Source organism: Capra hircus, chromosome 3 (assembly GCF_001704415.2).
Source record: "Capra hircus breed San Clemente chromosome 3, ASM170441v1, whole genome shotgun sequence".
NCBI lineage: Eukaryota > Metazoa > Chordata > Mammalia > Artiodactyla > Bovidae > Capra > Capra hircus.
The window spans coordinates 27,453,066-27,471,445 of NC_030810.1; the positions used below are offsets into that span (position 1 = coordinate 27,453,066).

At 39.8% G+C, this 18,380-nt stretch overlaps 1 protein-coding gene across 1 annotated transcript in view; it reads left to right on the forward strand.

The window, feature by feature from the left end:
* SCP2 (sterol carrier protein 2) overlaps window positions 1–18,380 on the forward strand; it is a 96,720-nt gene continuing 78,340 nt past the window's right edge. Inside the window, exons 1-5 of the mRNA XM_018044270.1 lie at window positions 1–303; window positions 4,551–4,605; window positions 10,154–10,225; window positions 14,676–14,807; window positions 16,247–16,311. Coding sequence (XP_017899759.1) covers window positions 235–303; window positions 4,551–4,605; window positions 10,154–10,225; window positions 14,676–14,807; window positions 16,247–16,311 — 393 coding nt within the window. The 5' untranslated portion in view covers window positions 1–234. The remainder of the gene's footprint in view (window positions 304–4,550; window positions 4,606–10,153; window positions 10,226–14,675; window positions 14,808–16,246; window positions 16,312–18,380) is intronic.

An 18,380-nucleotide genomic window follows, 5' to 3' on the forward strand; every position in this document is an offset into this window, starting at 1 on the left:
TTGAACTTTGTCCGCTTGAGCCCGCTAGCACTTCCCTCCCTACACAGTCCTCGCCGGTGGCTCCGCGCATGCGCACGTTTCCAGTTCTGCCCGCCCCGCGCCGCCCCTCGGCCGCCTCCTGTTGCTTCCCCGACTCCAAGAGCTCAGGCGGAGCTGCGGCTTCAGGCTGCGCCAACCTCAGATCCGCAAGCTTTACGTCCGCTGCGCCCGCCTGTGCCCACAGTGGTTCGAACAATGTCTCTGGCCTCTCCACAGTCTCTGCTCCGGAACCGGGTGTTTGTGGTGGGGGTTGGGATGACCAAGGTAAACCGAGCTGTGGGTCCCTGGAGGTGGGCTCCCGGCTCCGCTCAGCCTGGGTGAGGCCGCGGGAGCCCTGAGTGACCGGGAAACGGGGCTTGGGTCGGGTGTGGGGTGTCAGGACGACGCCGGCCGTCTGTCTGCCCTTCCTCCCGGAGGGCGCCACTGGCTTCCCACCGCCCAGCTCGGCTCCTTGTCTGAGGCATCAGAGTGGCGACTCGGACGGGTTGTGATGTTGATGTCTCTGCGGAATCATAATGTCGCAGTGTTGTTCTGCGGCTCTGTGTTCCTCCTTCTTCCCTCTTCTTCCTGGGGCGCAGTCTGTGAAGAAGGCCTCAAGATGACCCGAACTCCGCACCTCCTTTGAATATGGGTGGAATCCTAAATTGTGTGGACCTGTAACTGAGGCAAGGTTTGCCCCATACTCAGAAGGAAAGCAGGTCGTGAATGTCGCCAGCCCTGCGCTTCCAGGAATACTCCGTGTTGGATCCCTTCTCAGTTGCAAGTGTAGGAGTAGAAATCTCAGTGATGCTCAGCGTCTTGGCACAGGTGGCAGGTTTTCTGCATCCTCTCACCTTTGTGTTTCTCACATGGTGCTCTGCTTGGTACTCAGGAGGCCAGAGGCAGCTACAATCTCATTTCTTGACATGCTCATTACCTCTGTGCTCCAGTGATGCCAAAGTACTGATAGTTTCATCCCAAACTTTTTTATGCCGCTGTTGCTTTGCTTTCTTTTGTTTTCTCTACTTAAGACCATTTGTCTTCACTTGGTTAACTTGTTTGCATTTTTAAAAGATCAATTCAGATCTTCTGATCAGGAAGTTCTGATTCTCCTGACTGTCCTGTAGGGCCCTGTACTTAACCTCCAGTACTTGATATTTTATCCTGAAATTTTGTTTTTATGTCTATATTCTTCTTTTGCATATAGCTATCTCCCAGGTTAATTAATTGCTATACCTGTAGCACTTTGAAAATGCCTTGTGCTTGAAGAGCTCAGTGTTAGTTGAACACTATTAAATGCATATGCTTTGTGACAGAAGGTTCCTATGGGAAGTTCTCTTTCCACGAAAACAACCTTAAACTTTTAAGGTCCTGCTGTGTTTCATAGACAGCTATGTATGGCAGAAGGGCGAGGGAAGTCTAGGGGATCTTTTTATAAGGGCAGTAATCCCATTCCTTTTAAAAAAATTTTTGTTTATTTGGCTGTGTCAGGTCTTAATTGCAGCACATAGGATCTTTAGCTGTGGCGTGTTGGTTCTAGCTCCCCAACCAGGGATCAAACCAGGGCCCCCTGCATTGGGAGCTCAGATTCTAAGCTACTAGACCATCAGGGAATACCTCTAAAAAATTTTAAAAAAAATTTATATAGTAGTCCCCTCTTGAGGGCTCCATCTGCCTGATTACCAAAGACCCATGTTCTTAAGGAATGTATAATATGGAGAAGGAAAGGGTAAACCATTTAAATATGATGTATTAGGACATTTGGTTAAGTGTAGTAGATTGGAAATATGAATTTATCTCTTTTGGTGCTTTCCAACTCTGACAAAAATGACAGTAAAGAAATTAAAGTATTAACCCATCAGGGTGAAGTGACTAGGAGAGGAAACAGTAGAATGATGTCAGAAAAACAGTGGATGATTAAAAGCTGATGGAAGTGTGGTTACTGATGCAAAACAGAGAAACTCAGAGCCCACGTTCTTGAAGAAGGATTATGCTGGTTGAGTCTTCCTGCAGAACTTGAGAAGGCTTAGGACCTACATGTAGTAGATGTCAAGTAAGGTGGGAATGAGAGGAGGGAAGAAAAACACTTCCGTGGTATAATTGGATTCCAAGATCCTTTTTACCACTAGGTGACTATCAGTTCCTTGTCAAGGTATTGGAGGCTTGTTCCCTGGAGAAACTGAACTGATGTGTCTCTAGAATCATCTGACCTTTAGGTTTAGTGGAAGACAGGAGTGAGGCCCAAGCTGAAAAAAGGGAATTAAATGGAATTCTGTATAGTATTAAATGATAGTAATTACCAGCCCTGTTCCCAGAGCACTGGTGATCAGATACATGCTAGCTTCAGGGCAAATTTTGGAAACTATGTGAAAAGACTCCAGAGAAAAGTCAAGATTATCACTTTACTCAAAGGGCAAGATTAGTGGACTTGAATATAGCAAGAGTATGAAAAGTTGATTGATATTCTTTTAAATTCAACATTGCTTTTAGCCTGTCAGAAACTCCCACTTTTCATTTTTTAGGCTAGTATTAAGAAAGAATACCCACAATTTTCTTAAAAGGCTATTAAAGTCCTCCTCCCTTTTCTAACCACATATCTGTGTGAGGTCAGATTTGCTTCATAGACTTCAACCTAAAAAATAATGCCAAAGGTTGAATGAAGAATCAGCTGTGTCAGATGTAAGAATTCAACTGCCTCTTATGAAAGCAGATATTAAAGAGAATTGCTGGAGTGCAAAACAATGCCCCTCATCAGTTTTTCTTGAGGGGAATATAATAATTTTTAATAAAATTATTTATGTTAACATGTAATTTTTTTGAGTGAATTGTTATTTTAAATGTCCTGTTATACGTGCTAATAGGATAAATATTGATAACTATAACCCACATGATCAAAGTTCTGGCATCTTCAGCGGTTTTTAGGAATGTAAAGCCGTCTTGAGACTGAAGTTTTGAGAATTACTGGTTCTAATCATTGAGTACTAAGAGCTGCTAACAACACAAAGAGAAAAAATCATATGCTTCCAGATGAAAAAATAGACCACTACTGATAGTTTTGCCAAAGAGATAGAGTGAGTCTGCAAGATTCTGGATCCGGCTACCAATTTGTGGGACAGAGAACAGAGGAACAGGTTGAACTGTATGAGTATGCGATCTACAAAGTCCAGAGTGTGGGAAACTACTGTCCCAGCCGTCTGGGTTCTTTAAGAGATATGTTGAGAGGAAAAACATGTAGTGGAGGGGAACCTGTAAATTAAAAGAGAATTTAAAAGACCCCTAATTTTTTTAAAAAAGCAAGGCTGAAATATAGTGTCCAAGACACTTGGGTGATAGAACTACGAAATACTACAAGGAAGCAATTATTATAAGGATCAGGATAATAATTACTTTGGGGGTGAGGCGGGGTTGAGGTAAGGGACAGCATGTTTAGAAGAGTGTGTGGAGTGGCAGGGAAGTTCTGGTTTTCAGTTTGCGTGGTAGTTGTCAAAGATAAAGGTAGACACTAGGTAAAGTGTTAGGGCAGATTTTAATAAATAGTATGCTATTGCAAAAGTCCAATGTGCAGTACACGTGAGTAGAGAAGCGGAATCAGAGAAGCTTGAAGAGAATTTGGTGAAGGAGAGAATCTTTGTCAATGATTACAAGAGTGTTTGCGTAAACTTTTAAAAATGAGGCAGTTAACTGCAGGAAAAACAAAACAAATTGCTCAATGAAGCACATATAATCATAATATACAACCTGGCTCAATAATAAGCAACATTGGCTTAATAAGGTGAGCACTATGTAGTGATTTAATGTAAAACTTGTGTTTCCACTGTATAAGGAGGATGGAGAACTGTAAATATATAAGTGAGGTGGTCTAAGAGACCTAATTCTCATTGTCCCTTATTGAAGACTATGATATAATTTCTTAAATTGATGTCAAGAAATAATAGTAGAATATTTAGAAATGTGACATTTTATAAAATAAACATCTGAAAAGATTGAAAATGGATGTTTTGGGAGCAAGTAAGACTAGTGAGTGGAGGGCAACAGATTGCTATTTTTATTATAGGCTTTAGGGTAGGTTTTTATTTATTTTTTGCATTTCTTAGCTGTGGACTTTGCTTTTTTTTCATTTACCTAGCTTCTGCTGCTGCTGCTGCTGCTAAGTCACTTCAGTCGTGTCAGACTCTGTGCGACCCCATAGACAGCAGCCCACCGGGCTCCCCTGTCCCTGAGATTCTCCTACTCATCCTTAAATACCTTATTTAAATAAATATCAGTTCCTCTGGAAAGCCATTCTAGTCCCCTGAGGCTGGGTAGTTGTCTCTCCCAGATCATTCTGTACTTAGTACACTGTTGTATAATTGCCTGCCTTCCATTACATAAGTTCCCTGCGGGTACAAGCTGTGTATTATTTATTATCAGAGTCCAGCAACACTGATAGATACTCATTTTGTTTAGATGACTAGAGGAATGTATTTCTGTGGTTCTCTCTTGTCCGAGACTATCACCATAGTGTTTCCTTTTGTTATCTTCTATATTTCTAGTTCACAAAGCCTGGCGTCGAGACGAGAGACTACCCTGAGTTGGCAAAGGAAGCAGGTAAAATAGAACATTTAGATCTTTGAACATTGTAATTTATTGTGTGGTCTGTCTTGATTGTGGAGCAGCCTTGCAACCTTCACAGGAAGCTTTTTCAGGGCCAAGCAGTCTAAGCTTAGGTATCAGTTGTTTAAGGGAAATTCTGGCTTCCAGAGATCAAATTGCCAACATTCAGTGGATCCTAGAGAAAGCAAAGGAATTCCAGGAAAACATCCACTTCTGCATCGTTGACTACATGAAAGCCTTTGACTGTGTGAATCACAACAAACTGTGGAAAATTCTTCAAGATTTGGGAATATCAGACTGCCTTACTTGTCTCCTGAGAAACCTGTATGCAGGTCAAGAAGCAACAGTTAGCACCTTACATGGAACAACGGATTGGTTCAAATTGGGAAAGGAGCGTGACAAAGCTATTTATTGTCATCCTGTTAAAGTGTCTGCCTCCAATGCGGGAGACCTGGGTTCAATCCCTGGGTCGGGAAAATCCCCTGAAGAAGGAAATGGCAACCCATTCCAGTATTCTTGCCTGGAGAATCCCATGGACGGAGGAGCCTGGTAGGCTACAGTCCACGGGGTCGCAAAGAGTCGGACACGACTGAGTGACTTCACTTTATTTTATTTAACTTATATGCAGAGTATATCATGGGAAATGCCAGGCTAAATGAGTCATAAGCTGAAATCAACATTGCCAGGAGAAATATCAACAATCTCATATATGTAGAGAGGATACCACTCTACTGGCAGAAAATGAAGAGGAACTAAAGAGCCTCTTGATGAGGGTGAAAGAGGTGAGTGAAAAAGCTGGCTTAAAACTCAGCATTCAAAAACTAAGATCAAGGAGTCCGATCCCATCACTTCATGGCAAATAGAAGGGGAAAAAGTAAAAGCAGTGACAGATTTTATTTTCTTGGGCTCCAAAATCACTGCGGATGGTCACTGCAGCCATGAAATTAAAAGACGCTTGCTCCTTGGAAGGAAAACTATGACAAACATAGAGAGCATATTAAAAAGCAGAGATATTGCTTTGCCAACAAAGGCATGTATAGACAAAGCTATGGTTTTTCCAGTAGTCACATACGGATATGAGTGTGAGACCATAAGGAAGGCTCAGCGTTGAAGAATTGATGCTTTCAAATTGTGGTGTTGGAGAAGACTCTTGAGAGTCCCTTGGACTGCAAGGAGATCCAACCAGTCCATTCTAAAGGAAATAAGTCCTGAATATTCATTGGAAGGACTGATGCTGATGCTGACTGAAGCTCCAATTCTTTGGCCACCTGATGCGAAGAGCTGACTCATTGGAAAAGACCCTGATGCTGGGAAAGATTGAAGGCAAACAGAGAAGAGGGTGGCAGAGGATGAGATGGTAGATAGCATCACCGACTCAAGGGACACGAATTTGAGCAAACTCTGGGAGATAATGAGGGACAGGGAATTCTGGAATAATGCAATCCATGGGGTCACAGAGTCAGATGTGACTTAGTGACTGAACAACAAAGGCTTCCCACACATGGAGGCCTTGGAAACTTCGTGGTTCCATGAAGTTCTTTAGGTACAGTCTTTCTCCTGTGAAGCCTTCCCCTTCCTCCTTTCCCTGTCAGATTATTGCCAGGCAACCCAGAAAAAATTATTGTCATTTTTCAAACACTCCTTGTCTTTCCAAGTACCTGTGCACTCAGTGTTCATAAATTAGATTTCATTTCAACTCCATTTTGCAGCTCTGTGTTTGCTATACAGGAAATCAGGGCATCTCTGTCCCCCAAAAGGAAGGTTCATGAGATTTGATTTGCTGATGTTGATTCTCTAGGTGTATAATATTCATTCAGTGTTTATCGTTTGGTTGTTAAATCTTCTCCTTTTTACTATTGTCTCCAAACAGCTTCTACTTTTCTTTGAAATAGGAAATGCTTTAATCAGTTTTTCTATGTATTTTTTGTTCTGTTCCTTTGTTAGTTAAAAGTGACTACTATAATAACATATAGATAGAATATTTTGATTATAAGATGGTAATGTTGAGATGAAGTTATTAAGTTTGAATTTACCTCTGGAATTGTCTAATAACAAGAAATTCAGCTTGATTGCCTCTGTTTACTGATTACAATTTTCTTGTTTTGCAGACATTATTAGGAAAATAAACTCAATTTAAAGAAGGATTGTTTATATAGAATGCACTTTTAGAACTTAGCTTTGTTTTTATAAAACCCCTTGGTTCCAATTGTGAGAAGTGAGAGGGAGGTGAGAAGTGCAAAAGGGTAACTCTGTTCACATATCTGATATAGTTCTAGGTGAGTATGTTCACCTTAAGCCTACATCAGTCATGTTTAGTTGAACATGTATCTGAGCATGACCTGGCAGGGAAGTCCCTGAGATATTATAAATGATTTTGTACTCAGCCCTCTGAACTTACTTGTCAGCTGTGGTGCTGAGGCAAGAGAATTGGTTTAACAGAAGTCTTACCCTCTAATTCTCCAAACTGGTTTAGGAGGAGGTTCTTCTGCCTTCTCCGCCCTCATTATTTCCTAAATGCATAGTGTGGAGGGAAGCGCAACCAGCAGAATTGTGTCCTGTCACATTATTTAGAGACTTTTTACTCTTTACGCAGTCCTGCCCATCTTCTTTCCCTCAGAGAAAGGTTAGGAATTCTTCTGCAGCTAAATGCAAAGTGGTAAAGCAACACCATGTAACTCTTTGAAACTGTTTCCTATATTAATAGCTACTTCTGTGCTTCCTTTGTTCTAATCTCTTTAACATTTTTACTTAATAATGATTTAAATCTGAAAATACATGAAGACAACCTGGTGTTAGGAGAAAATGTTCAACAAAGATTAAGGAGTGCATCCTGGTCAGTTGGGAAGATTCAGTCAAAGTCTGGTGTACAGATCTCAGAGCCTTTGCCCTCTAGTATGGAAAATAAGGCAAGTTCACATACATGGTGAATAGACCATGGGAGGTGCAAGATGCTTTGGCCGCTTAGAGGAAGGACAGAGCACAGGCTCAAACTTATACCTTTTCACCATAACTCATTCTCTCCTACTAATTATAAGAGCAATGCATGTTATTTATTGGAACATAGATATATAATAATATAAACAAAGTTTGTAACCCAGGCCTGCTGCTGCTAAGTCACTTCAGTCGTGTCCAACTCTGTGCGACCCCAAAGATGGCAGCCTGCCCACCAGGTTCCCCTGTCCCTGGGATTCTCCAGGCAAGAACACTGGAGTGGGTTGCCATTTCCTTCTCCAATGCATGAAAGTGAAAAGTGAAAGTGAAGTCACTCAGTTGTGTCTGATCCTTAAGCAACCCCGTGGACTGCAGCCTACCAGGCTCCTCCGTCCATGGGATTTTCCAGGCAAGAGTACTGTAGTGGGGTGCCGTTGCCTTCTCTGAACCCAGGCCTAGCTACTGTTAATATTGTTCTCTTTTAATATTTATTTTTTCTATGGCTCTCTGGGATCATATTCTAAATATGTATCATGATTTCTAAAACGTATTATTATAAGCTTTTCTCTTGTCAAAATTGAAAAAAATTAAATTTACATGTTTCTTTGTATATTTATGCCATAATTAAAAATTTTTTTAAAAATTGTTTATTTTTAATTGAAGGATAATTGCTTTACAATGTTGTTGGTTTGTGTCACACATCAGCATGAAACAGCCATGAGTGAGGGAAGTCGCTCAGTCGTGTCCGACTCTTTGCGACCCCATGGACTGTAGCCTACAAGGCTGCTCTGTCCATGAAATTTTCCAGGCAAGAGTACTGGAGTGGGGTGCCAGCATACACATACCCCCTGCCTCTTGAACCTCCCTTCTCCCTCCATTCTGACCCACCTGGCTGGGTTATCGCAGGATACTAGGCTGAGCTCCCTGTGCTGTGCAGCAGCTCCCCGCTAGCTGTTTTCACACGCAGTCACGTGCATATTTCAAGACCACTCTCAGTTCATCTGACCCTCTCCTTCCCCCGCTGTGTCCATAAGTCTGCTCTCTATGTTTGAGTCTCTATTCCTGTCCTGCAAATAGGTTCATCAGTATCATTTTTCTAAATTCCATATATACACATTTAGACATGATATTTGTGTTTCTGACTTACTTCACTCTGTATAACAGTATGCTATCATTTTTGTTGTATATTTGCTTTACAGCTTTTTGATATTTTAGAAGAATTATAGTGAATGTCTTGCTGAACACAAATATTTGTTCTCATCACTGGTTATTTTTGAGGACAAAGCCTAGAAGTAGACTCATTGGAGCAATGAATATAAACAGTTTTATCAGTCTTGTCAGATTATTTTTTAGACCATTATTTGTTTTACTGGGAGCATATGAGAATGCTCTTTTTTTTTTTTGGACTCCCCATTAAGCAGGAAAAGAAAGCTGATCTGACTAAACCAATCCCATGGTCAATCACACATATATCTTCTTAAGTTAAAAAATCTTTAAAGTGATGCATTCATTTGGTTAGAACATGCACACGCACGCACACACACGCACACGCACACGCACACACACACACAGATGGTTTATACTTCCCAGACCTCTTCTGGGGCAACTTCTTTTAACTGTCTCGGCTTTAGTTCTTCTGTTGGTTATCTCCCTGTCTCTAAATACTCTTGCCACCACAATTGTTCTCCTTTTTGATTTATCAGTTTTAGATATCTGTTTGTTTCTCACTATGGTAGATGAGGATTTAGGTCAACCTTTTCTCTAGCTTCCGCTCTCCTCTTCTTGTTTTCACAATTTTTCTCAATTCCTCCAGTGGTCGTTTCTACACCTTTGAAATAGCTTCCTTGAAGCTTCTTTTCTTGTTCCATAGACAGGGTCACCTCTTGATCCTGGCTTTGTAAGATGACCATATGAGTGCTCCCACAGTTCCGCTCCTCAGCACTGACATTCTATCTTATTTTGCCCTCTAGATGAGTGATAGAGTGACAGAAATGAATAAGACACCTTGCCATTAAGGAGCTCTAAGACTCTTGGGGTTTAATATATTTATAGTTAGGTGTACAGTTAGAATAGGAAATGTTAAATATCAAAAAGGTGGTGTGAAAAAGTGTTACAATAGCTTAGAGGAGGAAATGATACTTTTTTTAAAAATTATTTTTTTTTGAAGGGTAATTGCTTTACAGAATTTTGCTGTTTTCTGTCAAATCTCAACATGAATCAGCGATAGGTATACATATATACCCTCCCTCTTGAAGCTCCCTCCAAATGATAACTTTTGAAAGGTAAGATAACTTATAGAAAGGCTTAGATGATTTGATCTGAGGCTGAGTTCATTTGAATAGATCCCTGGGTTGGGAAGATCCCCTGGAGGAGGAAATGACAACCCACTCCAGATTATTGCCTGGAAAATTGCATAGACAGGCGTCGGGAGGATCCTGGCGGGCTATAGTACTTGGGGTCACAGAGCTTTGGACACAAACAGCAACCAAACTAGAGTTAGAGAGCAACTAAACAGCAACAACACACTAGCGTTAGGTTTACTCCGGTAAGACTCTTAACTTATTTTTACTCACTTAAAGTGCTATGTGATGAAACTGTTTTGTTTTTATAGGCCAGAAGGCTTTAGCGGATGCACAGATCCCTTATTCTGCAGTGGAGCAGGCATGTGTTGGCTATGTTTATGGTATGTGGAGACCATATGTTCTAAAAGTTGTTCACCTAAGTCTGCCATCAACTACATAAACAATACAGAAGAATTTGTGAATTTTAACCCTCAAAACTCAGAATTCAGGGTCTTATTTTCATTGTTTTTAGAATTTCCTTATGTGTCAGCCTAGTTTACTACACATATATATTTTACCATTATTGTGTTGCCAATAAAGGGGACACATTTAAAACACTTATCTTTAAAAAAGAAAAAATTACTCATGTAAAAATGACTACCTTGAAAAAGTAATTATTTTTTAGATGAGAAATTTTTGTTGTTTTGAAATTTGCTTTTATTGATTTTTGTGTCTAATAAAATGTTTTCCATATTTTTTTTCTGATTAGAAAAATGTTGCATGTAAAAGCACAAGAAAAAATAAGTTACCTGTGATCTCATTATTCATATGTTATTACCATTAATTTTTTGGTGTAAATCCTTCAGTGAGTACGAATGTATGTGAATGCATTATGAATGAATTATGTATACACACATAATTGCCTTTTAAATTTAGGTCCTAGTTACATACATTTTGGTCACCTGTTTTTCTCATTTTTTTTGTATCCAGTATTTCTCATGTGGTTCAGTTTTCTTTCACATTATCATTAATGCTTTTCAGTTTTTTTTCTGGAATAGATTAAATATTTACATGACATAAAAATACAAGAAACAGGTGGATGGTTATATAGTGGAAAGTTTCACCCTGAATCTTGTCTCCTTGTCTATGGTTCCCTTTGCTGACTGTTTCACTCATTTCTTTTTAGTTTTTTTTTAAATTGAAGTGTATTTGATTTAAAATATTGTGTTAGTTTGACATGTACAGGAAAGTGATTCAGTTACATATGTATTTTTCCAGATTATTTTACTTTATAGGTTATTATAGATGTTGAATATCATTCCCTGTGTTACACAGTAAATACTTGTTACTTATCGATTTTGTGTATAGTAGTGCTGTGTACATTAATTTTTAGTCTACCTTTTCATAGGTGATTTATGCATGTAAAAGTAAATATATGTGAGTGTATAAATACCCCTCCCTTTCTTTTGTTGGACACATGGTAGTGTAAATACATACTATTTTATATTTCACTTTTTTTTTTTTTAAACTTAGTAGTTCTTCATGACTATTCCAGTTATTTCTTAAAGAGTTTCCTTGGTCTCTTTTAATGATACCATAGTGTTCCATTGAATAGATATATCATGATTTGTTTAATCGACCCTCTTTTAATAGCCATTTAGAATATTCTTAGGCTTTTTATACGTTTTAAATTATTTCATGATATGCTAGTCTTGAGGATTTACTACAGTTTATTTAGCAGTAGAAATGATATCGTATTTGTTGGCATTTTAAATTATTTACTTATAAAAGAATATAGTAAGCATTCCTGTAAATGGTCTTTATGTGTATCTCTGATTATTTTTTTGAGATTTCAAGGTATCAAGAGAATTCTTAAAGGGAAATTTACTAGTTCAAAGAGATGCACAGTGTATTTATGAACAGGAGTTCCTGAATCTTACTGTTTTCCTTGAAGACTCCTAGAGCATCTGTATCTTCAGGAGTTTCCATCATGCTGCTCCAGCATGTCTGCCTTGGTGGCCGTGTTACTTGGGAAAGAGAATCAAATGTGTATTCTACTTGGATTATTATTTTTATGGAATACCCTGGCATGCAGAATCTTTTAACTTTTTGAAATTTTGATATGAAGAGAAAAATGGCCTTTTGATCAGTTAGTTTTAACAGATTTATTCAGTTCAGTTCAGTTTAGTGGCTCAGTCGTGTCAGACTCTTTGCGACCCCATGGACTGCAGCATGCCAGACCTACCTGTCCATCACCAAATCCCGGAGTTTACTCAAACTCATATCCATTGAGTCGGTGATGCCATCCAACCATCTTATCCTCTGTTGTCCCCTTCCCTTCCCACCTTCAATCTTTGCCAGCATCAAGGTCTTTTCCAATGAGTCAGTTCTTTGCAGCTTCAGCATCAGTCCTTCCAGTGAATATTCAGGACTGATTTCCTTTAGGATGGACTGGTTGGATCTCCTTGCAGTCTCAAGAGTCTTCTCCAACAACACAGTTCAAAAGCATCAATTCTTCAGCACTCAGCTTTCTTTATGGTTCAACTCTCACATCCATGCATGACTACCAGAAAAACCATACGTTTGACTAGATAGACCTTTGCTGCCAAGGTAATGTCTCTGCTTTTTAATATGCTATCTAGGTTGGCCATAACATTTCTTCCAAGGAGCAAGCGTCTTTTAATTTCATGGCTGCAGTCACCATCTGCAGTGATTTTGGAGCCCAAGAAAATAAAGTCTGTCACTGTTTCCATTGCTTCCCCATCTATTTGCCTTGAAATGATGGGACCAGATACCATCATCTTAGTTTTCTGAATGTTGCATTTTAAGCCAGCTTTTTCACTCTCCTCTTTCACTTTCATCAAGAGGCTCTTTAGTTCTTCTTCACTTTCTGCCATAAGGGTGGTGTCGTCTGCATATCTGAGGTTATTGATATTTCTCCCGGCAGTCTTGATTCCAGCTTGTGCTTCATCCAGCACAGTGTTTCTCATGAGGTACTCTGAATATAAGTTAAATAAGCAGGGTGACAATTTACATCCTTGATGTACTCCTTTCCCAACTTGGAACCAGTCTGTTGTTCCATGTCCAATTCTAATTGTTGCTTCTTGAGCTGCATACAGATTTCTCAGGAGGCAGGTCAGGTGGTCTGGTATTCCCATCTCTTTCAGAATTTTCCACAGTTTATTGTGATCCACACAGTCAAAGGCTATGGCATAATCAGTAAAGCAGAAATAGATGTTTTTCTGGAACTCTCTTGCTTTTTCCATGATCCAGTGGATGTTGGCAATTTGATCTCGGGTTCCTCTGCCTTCTTAAAATTCCAGATTGAACATCTGGAAGTTCATGGTTTGCATACTGTTGAAGCCTGGCTTGGAGAATTTTGAGCATTACTTTTCTAGTGTGTGAAATGAGTGCAATTGTGTGGTAGTTTGAGCATTCTTTGGCATTGCCTTTCTTTGGGATTGGAATGAAAACTGACCTTTTCCAGTCCTGTGGACACTGTGAGTTTTCCAAGTTTGCTGGCATATTGAGTGTAGCCCTTTCACAGCATCGTCTTTTAGGATTTGAAATAGCTCAACTGGAATTCCATCACCTCCACTAGCTTTGTTTGTAGTGATGCTTCCTAAGGCCTACTTGCCTTCTCATTCCAGGATGTCGGGCTCTATGTGAGGAATCATACCATCGTGATTTTCTGGGTCATGAAGATCTTTTTTGTACAGTTCTTCTGTGTATTCTTGGCACCTCTTCTTAATATCACCTGCTTGTTAGGTCCATACCATTTCTGTCCTTTATTGAGCCCATCTTTGCATGAAATGTTCCCTTGGTATCTCTAATTTTCTTGAAGAGATCTCTAGTCTTTCCCATTCTATTGTTTTCCTCTATTTCTTTGCATTGTTCACTGAGAAAGGCTTTCTTATCTCTCCTTGCTATTCTTTGGAACTCTGCATTTAAATAGGTCTAATCTTTCCTTTTCTCCTTTGCCTTTTGCTTCTCTTCTTTTCACAGCTGTTTGTAAGTCCTCCTCAGGCAACTATTTCGCCTTTTTGCAATTCTTTTTCTTGGGGATGGTCTTGATCACTGCCTCCTGTACAATGTCAGGAACCTCTGTCCATAGTTCTTCAGGCACTCTGTCTATCAGATCTAATCTCTTGAATCTATTTGTCACTTCCACTGTATAATCATAAGGGATTTGATTTAGGTCATACCTGAATGGTCTAGTGGTTTTTCCTACTTTCCTCAATTTAAGTCTGAATTTGGCAATAAGGAGTTCATGATCTGAGCCGTAGTTAGCTCCTGGTCTGGTTTTTGCTGACTGTATAGAGCCTCTCCATCTTTGGCGGCAAAGAATATAATCAGTCTGATTTTGGTAATGACCATCTGGTGATGTCCATGTGTAGAGTCTTCTCTTATGCTTTTGGAAGACAGTGTTTGCTATGACCAGTGCATTCTGTTTGCAAAACTCTATTAATAGAGTCTTTGCCCTCCTTCATTTTGTACTCCAAGGCCAAATTTGCCTGATAATCCAGAGATTTATATCTGATAATATGCATGAAATATTGCTTCCTTTATCATGTAACCCTACCCAGATTGAGTTGTTTGCTATTACTTGGTCATTTCTCTACTTTCCTACCTCTGTGTTATGTAAATAAAGTGCATAAATATATACTATGTTTTGAGAATTTTTATATTTGCAGAATAAGTGGTGCTTCATGCTGAAACTGTTTCTGAGTAAGATGTCCATGTTTTATGTTAGACAAAGGCATAATACTAGAAAAATATAATGTAGTGTTATATTGTTTTACAGCTCCATAATTCTCATGTTGCGTAGATAATTTTCTTTTTTCTATGTAGGTGACTCTACCAGTGGACAGAGGGCTATCTATCACGGTTTGGGACTGACTGGAATTCCTATAATCAACATCAACAATAACTGTTCTACTGGCTCAACTGCTTTGTTTGTGGCCCGGCAACTGGTTCAGGGTGGTGAGCAGTGCCTATTTGTCTAGTGTGCTTAAATAGATGGGGGGTTATTGCCCTTCTTTTATGATGTCTCTGTACAACCCTCAGAGGGATTGCTTTTTAATGTATTTTTTAAATAAAAATTTTGATATATACATTATATAGCACAAAAGTATAGAATTCAGTGTTTTTAGTATGTTCCCAGGTTTATGCAACTATCAGCACTGTTTAATCTTAGAACATTTGTATCACCCACAGAAGAAAGCTGTACCCATTAGCGGTCACTTCCCGTTCCACCCTCCCCACAACCCTTGGCAACCACTAATTTACTTTCTGTCTCTATGGATTTACATATTCTGAACATTATATAAATGGAATCATATAATATATGACCTTTTATGGCTTTTTGCACTTACCGGAATATTTTCACAGTTATTCATATTTTAGCATGTATCAGTACTGCATCCTTTTTTGTGGCCAAATAGTAATCCATTGTGTGAATATACTACATTTTGTTTACCCATTTATCAGTTGATGTACACTGTGCTATTTCTACTTTTTGGCTTTTAGGAATAATCCTGCTATAAACATTTGTGTACAACTTTTTTTGTGGCCACATGTTTTCAGTTCTCTTGGGTATATATCATAGTCTGCATTTCCAAATGTTCTAGGCTCCTTCATTAGGCCTCTTATTCTTTCTTCTGATTGTTGATTATTGCTCTGCTATGCTTCCCTGGTGGCTCAGAGGTTAAAGCGTCTTCCTGGAATGCGGGAGACCCGGGTTCGATCCCTGGGTCCGGAAGATCCCCTGGAGAAGGAAATGGCAACCCACTCCAGTACTCTTGCCTGGAGAATCCCATGGAGGGAGGAGGCTGGTAGGCTACAGTCCATGGGGACTGAGCGACTTCACTTTCACTTTCACTTGGTGTTCTAATTGTTGGAGCTGTATAATGTCTCACTGTTAGATAATACTAGTAGCCCTTGTGCCCCCTAGCTTGTTATTATTTTTTTCTTTTTTTAAAGAAAAATTTTGGCAGTCCTGCTTGTTTTGCTGTTCATTTGAACATTAACATCATTTTTAGATACCCAGTCTTTCCAAAAATAGTTCTGTTGAGATTTTGATCAAGATTCTTTAAAATTTTTTAAAATTTTATTTAATGTTTAAAAATTCACAGTTAGCTATATGTATTTGTTCTTCATTGGAACATATTTCCACATTAATAAAAAGTTTTATTAACACTCAAAATCAAAGGAGGAAGTATATACTTTATTGATTTTTCCTTGTATCTAGAGGTATATAGGAGTTTTCTCTGTAATTTTTCACTTATTACAAATTTTATAGGACTGCACTATGTTTTTACATTTTGTGTACATTGACATACTTGTTTAAATAGAAGTATTTAAGGGTATTTTGTTTGAGTCTAGAAATGTAATTTTTCAAGATAATTACATTTTCTTTCAAGGTCTGGTGGATTGTGTCTTGGCTCTTGGGTTTGAGAAGATGGAAAAGGGAGCCATTGCAGTAAGCGTGAGTCTCATCTATTTTTATTTTGGAATTGTTATAACACTATGAGAAAACTTTGCCCGTCTGACTGCCATGAATAGAGCTCGCAAAAGCTGAAGAATGAGATTGCCTATGTATGCATGCGTGTGTGCTGAGTCACTCGGTGTGTCCAACTTTTTGCGACCCTATGAAATGTAGCCTGCCTGTCAGGCTCCTCTGTCCATGGAAGTTTCCAGGCAAGAATACTGGAGTGGCTTGCCACTTTCTCGTCCAGGGATTCTTCCTGAACCAAAGATCAAACCCTCATCTCCTGGGTCTTCTGCATTGGCAGGCAGATTCTTAACCACTGGGAAACGTGAGAAGACCATATGTATGCATCAGTGCAGTTCAGTTCCGTGCTCAGTCATGTCCGACTCTTTGTGACCCCGTGAACCGCAGCACGCCAGGCCTCCCTGTCTATCACTAACGCCCGGAGTTTACCCAACTCATGTCCATCGAGTCGGTGATGCCGTTCAGCCATTTCATCCTCTGTCGTCCCCTTCTCCTCACATCTTTGATCTTCTTTATGGTGTGTGGGCTCTTTTCGTTAAGGCATGTGGGGTTTAGTTCCCTGACTAGGGGTTGTTGATTAAAAAGATGCACAATGTGAGAGTTTTGAGTTAAGTTTTATTTGGGGCAAAATCAGGACTGCAGCCCAGGAAGGGGTACCTCAGATAGCTCTGAGAGACTGCTCCAAAGAGGCAGTCAGACAAGGTCAATATATGATTTCGGTGAAGTGGGAGTTCAATGCAGTCAAGTGCTTACTTTATAAAAGGTTTTCTGCTGGTCAGAAGGAGCTGATGTCACCCTGAAGGGACTCAGTGCTTTTCTTGATGTGAAGAGATGCAAAGACTGGGGTCATCTGAAAAGATCTAACTGTATAAACATCTGTTCTACCAGCTTCTCTGGAGCACAGAGTGCCCCACCCCACCCTGAGCTCCCTCTAGGGAAATGCAGCAGCACAGGCTCAGCCTCCACAGAGACAGATGGCAAATGCCTTTGTTATTGTCGTTCAGTTGCTGACAAATGCTTTTGGAAGTGCCAGTTTGTAGTTGGCAGGATGAAAGTTGGCCCCCTTGCATTGGGAGTGTGGAGTCTTAGTGACTAGACCACCAGAGAAGTCCCTCTTAATCTTCTTTTTTTTTTTGAGTTTTTTTAAATTGGAGAATTGGGAAGATCCCCTGGAGATGGGCATGGCAACCCAGTCCAGTATTCTTGCCTGGAGAATTCCATGGACAGAGGAGCCTGGCAGGCTATAGTTCGTGGGGTCACAAAGAGTCGGACACAGCTGAGCAACTAACACACACACAGTTGATTATAATGTTTTGCCGATCGCTGCTGTACAGCAAAGTGACTCCGTTATGCACATATATACACTCTATTTTATGTTCTCTTCCATTATGATTGATCACAGGATATTGAATGTAGTTCTGTCTGCCATACATTAGGATCTTGCTGTAAACGTAATGTTTACCAACCCCAGACTCCCAGTCCACCCCTCTCCCTCCCTCCTCCCCTTTGGCAACCACAAGTTTGGCCTCTAGTCCTTTGAATCAGTTTCTGTTTTGTAGGTAGGCTCATTGCACCATGTTTTTGACTCCTCCACATATAAGTGGAATCATAGTGTTTTTCTTTTCTTTCTGATTTACCTCAGTTGGTATGATATTCTGTAGTTACGTCCATGTTGCTGCTGCAGATAGCATTATTTCACACATCTTTGTGGCTGAGTAGTATCCCATTGTACATTTGTACCACATCTTCTGGATTCATTCATCTTTGGGTGGACATGAGGTTGTTTCTATGTTTTCTCGATTTTGAAGAATGCTGCTATGAACATAGTAGTGCATGTGTCTGTTTGAATTATAGTTTTGTCTGGGTATATTCCCAGTAGTGGAATTGCTGGATTATATGGTAGTTCTGTCTTTAGTTTTCTGAGACGCCTCCATAGTGTTTTTCATAGTGGCTGTACCAACTTACATCTTCACCAACAGGGGATAGGTATGAGGGTACCCTTTTCTTCACAGCCTCTTCAGAGTTTGTTATTTGTAGACTTT